General features: G+C 32.0%; 1 protein-coding gene across 4 annotated transcripts in view; it reads left to right on the top strand.

Annotated features, from left to right (window-relative positions):
* The first annotated feature begins 669 nt into the window (after positions 1-669).
* The window catches only part of LOC106458119 (2-(3-amino-3-carboxypropyl)histidine synthase subunit 2-like), a 12,008-nt gene continuing 1,730 nt past the window's right edge, over positions 670-10,947 (top strand). The window contains exons 1-7 of one of the 4 annotated variants that reach the window (XM_013917578.2): positions 670-751; positions 4,114-4,175; positions 4,396-4,559; positions 6,652-6,764; positions 8,116-8,336; positions 9,152-9,826; positions 10,579-10,749. In XM_013917578.2, coding sequence (XP_013773032.1) covers positions 4,404-4,559; positions 6,652-6,764; positions 8,116-8,336; positions 9,152-9,826; positions 10,579-10,749 — 1,336 coding nt within the window. In that variant the 5' untranslated portion in view covers positions 670-751; positions 4,114-4,175; positions 4,396-4,403. Of the gene's footprint in view, positions 752-1,072; positions 1,091-4,113; positions 4,176-4,376; positions 4,560-6,651; positions 6,765-8,115; positions 8,337-9,151; positions 9,827-10,578; positions 10,750-10,947 lie in introns of those variants that run through there. The other 3 variants (XM_022384265.1, XM_022384266.1, XM_022384264.1) reach the window with 3 other exon arrangements.

The raw sequence follows: 10,947 nt of genomic DNA, 5'->3' as shown, positions 1-10,947 counted from the left end.
TGCCCACCACGGGTATCGAAACCCGGTTTCTAGCGTTGTAAGTCCGCTGTGCCACTTGACGGAAGTCCTGTAAATTCATGATTAATAAAAGGTTATCTTAGGACATGAAAAGTTGCTTCTCTTATACGTAATTATAAAAAAACGCAAAAACTCCCATAAAAACCGCAAAACTAAACATTTGTATGTATCTCCCCCATGGACCCAATGACCCCCCACACCAAATTTGGTGAAGATCTATCAACAGGGGGCGAATAGTGGTAAAAACCGACAAACGCAACACTGAAAAGTTGTATTTATCCCCGCATGGACCTATTGAACCTCCATACAAATTTTGGTGAAGATTCATTCACACCCTGCGAAATAGTTACAGGGACATACAACAGACAGTTCTATTATATTTATATAGATACTGAGAACGAAAGTGACAAAATGTTACTTGCTGGCTTTAGCAGGACAGAATTGGCGTAAAAATGCTAATTTAAAAGGTTTTATTACAGCTTGTGAAAATCTTTCAACGAAAAGTGGCTGTAATGTTACCGTGGCATATAAATACCGTATTAATATCGCTGATTTATTTTCTTTCATCGTGAGCACGAAGAATAGCAAAACGCATGCTCAATAATGCCAGAAAGAATAATTCGTTTTCTTATGATTGGTTAACCCCATCAAGTTGAGTGATGCCGTCACCTTTCACGCTCGTGATAATGAGGGTTGTTTGTTTCATTGAAAATACCGTTTTTATTGTTTAAACGTAAGTTGTATTGTTAGGCGTAAGTGTACACGTGTAATGAATCTGTCGTTAATATTACTGTTAAGTTAGAAAAGAAAACAAGAAATATTTCTGATAAGTAGTATAACTTCAACTATAAGAGGAATAATAATGTATTAAGTTATATCTTAAAACAAACCCAAGTAACTAATGTCATGAGGACCCTAAAATCTATAGATCTACCTAATATTACATTAACAAATTATTCTAACTGAGTGAGTGAATCTAATTCTAAACCCAAAGGCCTGTATTATATTATATATATATATATATATTAATGTTAAATTGACATTGTAAGTCTCAACACTGCAAATATTTAGGGTGAGAAGCTTTTAAAACTCGATTTACTTATCTGACTTTTGTCAATAAAGTGTTTGCTATTAGAACAAGTCTCATTAACAATTATTAGACCTTTGTGCATATAATTGAATGAAAATTAAAACTTTTAATAATTGTATCTAAAGGAAAAGATAATTCATAACTGAAAGTGCAAGTGGTTTTTCACTGTTTAATTTTTTATTTAAAGTTATTTAAGTATTTTTTCCAGAACATGAGCCTCTAACATAAGCCAAGGACCAAGTTATACTTCTAAATATTAAAAGTAGTTTTTAGCATTCTGACATAATCACTGAGACTGTCAAGTTGATATTTAGTATGGGAAGCATTCTCAATAGCAGCTGTAGCTTACATCACCATAGTTTCGTCAATGCATGTGGAAATAACATTGTTCAAGAAACTGTCCAAATTATTAACCTTGTGAACAAGTGACTTCTTATGAGGCACTTTATCAAAGACTTTTTTAAAAATTAATGTAGACATTAACAGCCAGAGTGTTCTTCAAAATAGTGGAAACCATAAAAAAAGTAACAGCTGATAAAACAAGAAACCCTATTCTATTGTAAAGCTATGCTAAGAAATGCCAGTTTTCCAAATGCTTTTCTATGTTACTCTTAGTAATAATTCTAACATGTTATTGACAAAAAAAAAGAGATTTCAAAAATAGTGTTTAGAGCCCCATATTACACTAGTCTCCTAGATTTTATATTTTAGGGTAAATTTCGTTAGGACTAAAAGTGGTCTGATAATTAGACTGGTGTGTATACTTCAAAGGTTCATGTAATGAAATACTGAATATTTGACAGTTTTGTTCAAAAATGTGTGGCATACCTCTGTATGGTGTCAAGTTACATATAAAGTATAATAATAAATGAATTACACTTACAATATTTGAATGTAATGCAAAGTGAAACTTCTAAAAAAGGTAACAGAAGAAATAAATAATTTTATTGCTGTGTTTTCTTTTTCAGTGGTTAAATCTGCTTTTAATGTACTACACAGTTTTTCAGCCAGCAAAATAGCAAATGAAAATTTCAGATGCTTTTTGTATATTTAATTGTGAGAATGGTAGGACAAAAAGACATATATAAATTTTAGCAGGGTGGCAGTCATCTTCAGCCAAGACAATTTTACTTTTTTAAAGGCTGTTAGCTCTTGAGCCCTTAGAAAGGGCCACCTTTAGATGTGTTGGATGTAGTAAATTTAAGAGAAGGGAAAGTTTGATAAATATTTAAATGATAACGGTTAGCCCTTTGAGCTTTTTTAAAAATTTTCCTGTGGAACATATCATCCTAAAATTTTTAGAATATTAACTTTGGATTAGAGTAAACTACCTGCTTAGAACAGAACTAAAAATCAACCTGGTACAGAATATAAGTAAATATACCTTTCTTACATTTTCATTTCATCAATTGGGTAACCTTGCTGTTAACGATACTTTTGGATTAATATCAATAATGTCTCAAGAGGTTTGACCAGCTTAGGAGATGTAGGTTAGTCCTAAATATATTATTAAACTAACAATGCAAAACAATCATTATAATAAAAAAAAGCAATAAAATTAGATACATTAAATATTCTAATCATTACTGTTAATGAAAGTAATAAAGAAGAAATAACAGAGTATACCTTATGGAACATACAAATACTAGCTGTTGGCTTCAAGTAATGTTGTTGATTTGATGTTTGTCCTTCCTAAAAACATTTTTTTACTAACAAAAACCCATTAAACAACTCAAACAATACACCTTTAGAGGAGCAGAAAATCTGAGATAAATTACTGCTTATGCTAAGCTGTGAAGTTGGTATAATAATAGCCTAATATGTAAAGCAGGCTAAAAGCTTTCTTTTGAAGAAGTTTTGCAAGTCAAGAAAATTTTATTTCTTGTCTTTGCCTTGCTTATAAATATTTTAACTTCTTTTTGTTTTAGATACGTTTCTGCTTCCTCCATTTAATTAGTTAATTTTATGTTCTTATAAGCTGGGAAGTTTTTATTTACTAATTACTAATTTTCTCTATCATTGTTTTAGGAAAAGGCTTTTGTTTGGTATACAAAATTTACTTTTCAACTTGCTTGACTGAACTAACAAAAATATCTTAAATCTCATTGACATTTTCTGTATTAGGTTAGCCATTAGCCACCCAATGTTTCTCTTGAAATATATGGAGAGTCAACTTTTGTGAAATTTTGGACATTAATCATTAGTTCTACAGTTGGTTTCAGTAGTATTTAAGTGTTCTTGTCCAGGTATATTATTAATAAAAGTTACACAAGATCATTGGAGTTTTGAAAAATAGCAGTTAGCCTCCTACCTCAACACTTTGCTCAGCATGTTTTAGAAATGAAAGTTAAATTTTTGAAGGCTATTATTTTCTAATTAAGAGTTATAAGACTTAAGAAATAGTTGCATCATATGTGTTGTGTGCTATTTAAATTACTTTAAGTACATGTTTGATAGATATATGATTATGAAGAGTTACATTTGGCTGTCTTGTGTATGTAAGGGGTAACTTTGAATAAAGTTTGGTGATTAGTAGAATGTGCTTATCAGTTAATGGTTGGACTCATTAATTGATTACATTTAATTATTCTCTCGTGAGACTTGAATAGTGGAAATAATTAGAAATGCTAATTTTGATTAGTTGATTACTTTCATGAGTCTTAACACTAATCAGTGAAGCTGAACAACCTTGAATTAATCAAAATAATGAGAAATCATAATGGCAATATTTTGATTACTTGGATAGTTGGAATGTTTAAAAACAATAGTAATTGGAAACAGTGATTTTGATTAGTTTGTTATTTTATGTCACAATTACTGATATAATCAATGAGTTAATTTCCCACCTCTAACCTTGATATTATGGAAGAACTTTTGTTCCCTCACCTGTACTTAAGTTTAAATTAAAAATACTTTTTTCATCACTAAACAGCTTTGCAATCAGTGAATTGTGAACGGTTATTGGTGTTTTTATCTAACATTGATCCTTTTTTTACTTTTTCTAGAATGAGCTATTATAATATTAACCCAAAGAACTAATGGATTAGTTACATCGCTGCAGATCTGGGTGAGTGTTTTTATTAGGTAGAATGTTTATATGCTGATTCTTATTGAAAAAAGAAAAGACTAAATGCATAACAAATTAATGATCAGTTTTATTTAAGTAAATGTGAATCTATCACTCATTTGAAGAAAAATCTTTTAACAATGGTCAATATATATTTTTAATGCAGTTTTCAAGTATTTGTAACACAGAAAATATAAAAAGCTGATAGTTCATCATCTAGGAAGAAGAATGTCGTTAGTATTTAGTAGCAGTGATTCTGAAGTGATTGGACGGTCAGTAAATCTGTCCAAGAATGAGTGCATGAAACTGTCATCCGAGGATCTAGAAGAAGAGTACGAGTTAAAGAAGTGTGTTCATTGGATTAAAGAAAATGGATATACCAAAGTGAGTATATATGATATTAGTTTTTTAACTTGAAAAATAAACTTTTTTATTAGTAGCACTCGAAAGTAAAGTATCTGCACTATAATATGTGTATAAAATAATTTGCATATATATCACAAAACTATATTTACATATACAAGTAACAAATTAATCATATTTACAATATATGCATATATGATTTATAGTTTTAGGCTTAGTATCTGTTACATACCTTCCAGAAGGTTTTCATCATGGAGCTTCATATGTTCTAAACTATAAAAACATTAAATTTGTTATTAGTGAAGCAACATCAGATGCTCAAGTTCAAAATGTCCTGTGTGACTGGCTCTTATCTACATAATATAATTTAATTAAATACCAGTCAAATAGTGAGTGATATAACATTTTATATGTATTAGCACTGGGTGATTAGTGGTATTTACTAATCAATTAATCAACAGTTCCATTAATCAATTAGTACAAACTATTTGTGATGGGTGCTAGCATCCAGTTGTCTTCCCTCTAGCTGGTAGTTTAAAAGTTGTGACAGTGGCAGATAGATTTGGTAGCTTTACCACAACAAGCAGATGTTGCACTGAATAAGTTTGGTTGCGTTATGTTGATTATTTGGATTGTTGGAATACTCGGAAAGACTGATTTTGAATAATAAGTTTAATCATAATTTAGATTAATCAGTTAGTTTACATGACACTATCTGATATAGTCACTGCTTACAGGTAATCAGCTGCATCAGTTAAGTGTTAAGTGTGTGTTTATATATAGAGGGCATCCAGAAATTAATGTTGCATTTTGGAGCACTTTCAATAACCCCCCCTCCAAAAAAAACGTACATCATCTATAATAGTTAAATGAACTGCCTAAATGTCACGTTAGTGTAGTCTATATAATGTGTAAAGTTTAGTATACTCTAATGTCTCATAATGATGGCACATGACAAGACACATATCCGGCATGTAATGCTGTTTGATTACAAGAAGGGAAACAATGCCTCTGTAGCCACAAAGAATATCAAAGAAGTTTATGGTAATGTTTTGAACGTTCGTAAGTGTCAACGATGGTTCAGCAAATTTCGTTCAGGTGACTTTAGGCTTAAAAACTGTGATGGTAGGGGCAACATGTTGGAATTGATATTGATGCTCTGAAGATGCTTGTTGAGTCTAACCCAAGGCAACACACTTGTGAAATGGCCCTGAAATTGCATGACTCTCATGAAACAATACGTAAACATCTAAGGAATATGGGAAAACTCTATAAAGAAGGTGTTTGGGTGCCTCACAAACTCTCCAATAATCATCATTTTCAATGTGTGAACATTGCTTCGTCTCTTCTAGCATGTAATGTGTGTGAACCATTTTTGGACAGAATTGTCATCGGTGATGAAAAAATGGATTCTCTATGTGAATATTAAATGCCAAAAATAATGGCTCAGTCCTAGACAAAAACCACTTCAGACCCCAAACCTGGACTCCATCTTCAGAAAGTGATGCTTTCATTTGGTGGGGCATCAAAAGAGTAATTCATTTTGAACTCCTCAATCCACAGTGAACTGTCAATGCAGAGATCTACAGTCAGCAACTGGAATGTTGAAATCAAGCCCTTCATGAGAAACGCCCTTCACTCGTCAATCGGATAGGTGTTATTCTTCACGACAATGCACGTCCACATTTGGCACGTTTGATGCAACACAAAATTATGGAGTTGGGTTGGGAAGTTCTCCTCCACTCACTATATTCTCCAGATATGGCACCATCAGTTTACCATCTTTGTCGTTTGCTGCAACACCATCTTAATGGGAAAACGTATGCAAATGTGGAAGGTGTTAAAGAGGACATTGATATGTTTTTTGCTTCAAAGCCAAGTGATTTCTGATTATAATCAGGGCATTAACAACCTGTAAGATGGAAAAGCATCATCGATAAGAATGGAGACTATTTCAATTAATAAATGTTTTGTTTTGGTATATAAGTTGTTTGGGTTTTTTCATCTAAAAAAAGTGACATTAATTTCTTGACAACCTAATACATAAAGAAAAAGATGCTGAGAAATTAGTTGAATACTAATATTTGTTTGTTTCTGTCTTATTGAACTTCAGATTGCTCTTCAGTTTCCTGATGAGATGCTAATCAACTGTACTGCTGTGTGTATGGCCATCCAAAAGGAAGTTAACTGTCAAGTATTTGTTTTGGCTGATACTTCATATGGCAGGTAACTAGGACCAGATTACTTATTCAATTCTGAATTGTTACAGAGTGAAGTTATGGGATAATTGGCACATGTAAATTCCTCATAAACTTAGTGTCCCTCGGTGGGATAGCATGTACTTGCACCACTAAAATCTGGGGTTCAATTCCTTGCAATGGCACCGCAGATAGCCCAATGTGGCTTTGCCACAAAAACAAACACAAACTTAGTTTTTTTCTTCAAAGCTATTTTTTGATACCATGATTAAAAATCATGTTTTTGAATTGATTGTTTAATTAGTAGATCGCAAGGTCACTTAATAGTTTGTTTTTACTAGTGCAGAATGACACTACTTTGAACAGTTAAGTCATAATTGGAATTTTATTTATTTCAGCTATGGCAAGGTACAACTACAGTTATTAAATAATATTAGTGGCACCTCTGTAGTTAACTTTGATACAAAAATAAATTTCATAATCTGATAGGCACAAACACATTTCACTAGTGTATGAAAGTGAGGGAAACATGTTATAACTTAATATATTAAAAGACAATAGCATGTGTAAATAAATCCGTAGTGACAATGAGATATATCAGAACCCCAGTGAAGAGATTTGAACAGTTCATGATCTGGCTGTTTAAACCTGTTTTTGCAGGGTGGCAACAAGTCTCTTAAATATGGTTACAGGATATGGACTTGTTTTAAGATCACCTGGACAGGGTAGATCACCGTCAGCAACCTCAAAAGATGACTACTATTTGACGTTAGAGCTCAACATAACCAACCAACCTCAACTTCCCAACTGAATCAACAGTTCATAATAGAAACTTGTAGCATGTGATTCCCCTCCAAGCAGATCTAATGGAGGTGTGGACCACATTACCCCATCACGCGTTGATTCACTCATTTTAAACATGCCACATTGATGTATGGCCCACCTGAGTGTTCAAAGTAATCATATACCTTATTAACAAACACTTTCTGATAATGTCTTGGGCTACAAAGTTTGCAGTATCAAATGAACTAATAATAAATATTTGCTTATCAAATAATTGCATACCTGATTTGTTTTGCATAAAAATGAAGTCAGGAATGTCGCTTTAAATATTTTTTAAATAATGTATTCTAGTGAAAGACAACTAATAGTATGTTTCAAATTTGAATAACCATGAAAATAATTTTTATTTTCAAATTTACTTTGTAATAGAAAGATAATGGAATTTAGCTATTTATGGATTAGACATGTTAGAACCTAAAAGCATAATTTAACATTTCTAATATTCTTCTGATCACATAAAATATATATAGTACAGTTTTATATTTATAATACTTTATGCTTGTTATTGATAAAGACATTTCTTATTCCATCCTAAGCTGTTGTGTGGATGAAATTGCAGCAGAACATGTATCAGCCGATGCTATCATCCACTTTGGTCGTTCTTGTCTGAGCTCGACGTCTCGTCTTCCAGTCTTGTACGTCTTTGGGAAACAGCCATTAGATTCTTTTCATGCTGTTGAAGAGTTCAAAAAGACATTTCATGATAACGAATCTCATGTGGTATTGCTTTATGATGTTGTCTACTCTCATTCTGCTCGTAAGTTATGCTTGTCAAATCTTCCAGTATATAATTTGTTAATTTTTCTTTTGCTAATTTAGTAACTTCCTAAGTATAAATTTGTGAAAAGGAAATGTCAAATTAAGTGGTAATTAAGATGGAAATTGGTTTGGATACACTATTTTGTTGTCTCAAGTTGTAAAAAAAGTACTATAATTGTAAGCATAGTAAGAGTAAAAAAAATATTACAATGTGTCAATTTTAATATTTGATATGGTTTATAAATTTATAGTTGTCACATATACGCATAGGCATTTTATGGTAATTGTTATATATTAAGGGGAAAACTTGTGCGTTGTGTAGGAAACATTTTGTTTGGTTGTAGTATTTTATATTTGAATGCACGAGGTTTATAAAATTTAAAGGCAGCGCTGTGTATTTATAGTAATTTATAGTAGTTAAGTGACCTGCATAGACTACTCATGTATGAGGATAGATACGTAGAGTTCTGAACATACACCACAGCCATGCAATGACTGAAAGATTATACTTAGTGGGTTAAACCTATTCCACAACATGTGCAATATATGCAAGAAACAATTTAAATTTCTGGATTGAGTTTTTGAAACTAAAGCTTTATGGAACAATTTTATTTAACCATGTTCACTATAATTACAGTTTTTCAGATGTTGTTCATAGATTAATCATAAGACTCTCAGTCTTCAGTTTATTGAAAAAGTAGGTAGATATACAACATTGTATAATTTGTTCATAGTTTGTGTATTTGTATAAGTAATTCTATACATCCACTCTCTGTCTCTGGAATCATGTGATGTACTTTTAATTTGTTGCAGCTCAAGTCTATGAGGAACTTCAAAAAAGTTATCCGAACCTTCTAATCGGCAAACTGGATATAACCTTGTCACTACTAAGTCAACATGGTAATTCTGAGCAAATAATGAACAATATCTGTTCAGCATCAGTTATCAGAAGATGTGGAAGGCTAATTAATTTACCCAGTGATCAGGTTATAGATGACTACTGTATATTTTACATTGGGCTCGAAACTCTCTCATTGAAAAACTTTCTGGTGAACTTCTCCAAGTGTCGATTCTGTGTTTATGACCCAATAAGGAAGAACTCCAGATGGTTCAATATAGAAGGCTCAAGATTGCTGAAGAGATCGTACTACCTAATTGAATGTGTTAAAGATGCTAGAATTATTGGAATACTTGTAGGTACTTTGGCAGTGTCAAATTATCGAGATATCATTGACAGACTAAAAACAATTATTAAATTAGCTGGAAAAAAGTCATACACACTAATCATGGGGAAAATCAATCCAGCAAAAATAGCAAATTTTCCAGAAATAGATGTTTTTGTTCTTGTAGCTTGTGGTGAAAACTCTTTAATAGACTCAAAGGAGTACTACAAACCCATAGTGACTCCATTTGAAGTTGAGTTGGGCTGTAATAAAGCACGTGAATGGACTGGAGATTATATATCTGATTTCAGAGAGCTTCTTCCAGGTACGTTCATAATAGTTTAGTATTTTGGTTTTTCCAAGAGAAATGAAAAATAAAGATTAAAATGTTCATGCTGGGCATGTAAAAAAAACCATTATGAAATGTTTGTGTAAGTGTGCTTGTTTTCAGAAAAATAGGTAACTCTTACTACTGAAATGTTTCATTTTATAAGGTTAGAAATTATAATGGAAATTATGACTAGAATACAATTTGTCATTTATATAAAACTAGCTGGAGTACCTGTCCCCTGGATGGAAGTTATGTAAATTCATGATTAGTGAAAGGTTATCTTAGGACATGAAAAGTTGCTTCCCTTATATGTAATTGTAAAAAAATGTCCATAAAAACTGCAAAACAAAATCTGAAACCATTAATTTGCATGAATCTCTGCATGGATCCAATAAACCTTCATGCCAAACTTGGTGAAGATCTATCAACAGGGGACAAAGTAGTGGTAAAAAAGGACCATAAAAACTGCAAAATGCAAAACTGAAAATTTGTATGTATCTCCCCATGGATCCAATCCATCCTCACCCTGCAAAGTAGTTACATGGACATATAACAGACAGTACTATTATATTTATATAGATTTACAAAAGATCGAAACTCAGACTTAAAGTATTAGGAAATGAGATAAATGTTGAAATGGCAGTGTCTTAGGCAATAATTTGTTAATTTGGTCTTTTTATTTTTTTTCAGTCACTTTTATACTTATAGTCTGCAAGACTGATAATAATTACTGTTTTCCTTTTTAGGTTCTTCAGCTTATGCTGATATTGTTCCAGTGGAGAGGAAGGACTTTGATGTTTCTCTGGTTACTGGAAGAGTGCGAGTTTTAGGTTCAGAGGATACAGATGAATCTCAAAATGATGGAACAGTTGCTGTAAGAAACGACATGCTAGCCCTTTCTGCTCTTCATGCTAATAGTAGGTGGTTTATTTTTCTTGTGTTCATCCTTTATGAAGGTGGCTTAGCATTTCTTCAAGTTTAAAAGTAGCTGATGTTTGGATGGGATATTGAAGTTACTTTAATCGTTAATTGTGTAATATACACACAACAGTACAATTTACAATAACGATTATTACAAAGAGTTATTACAAACAATGATTTATAAACAAAAGTTT

Source organism: Limulus polyphemus, unplaced genomic scaffold (genome assembly GCF_000517525.1).
Source record: "Limulus polyphemus unplaced genomic scaffold, Limulus_polyphemus-2.1.2 Scaffold418, whole genome shotgun sequence".
In the NCBI taxonomy this organism is placed as follows: domain Eukaryota; kingdom Metazoa; phylum Arthropoda; class Merostomata; order Xiphosura; family Limulidae; genus Limulus; species Limulus polyphemus.
The sequence above is the reverse complement of the archived record's forward strand: the minus strand, read 5'-3'. Positions and strand labels throughout refer to the sequence as shown.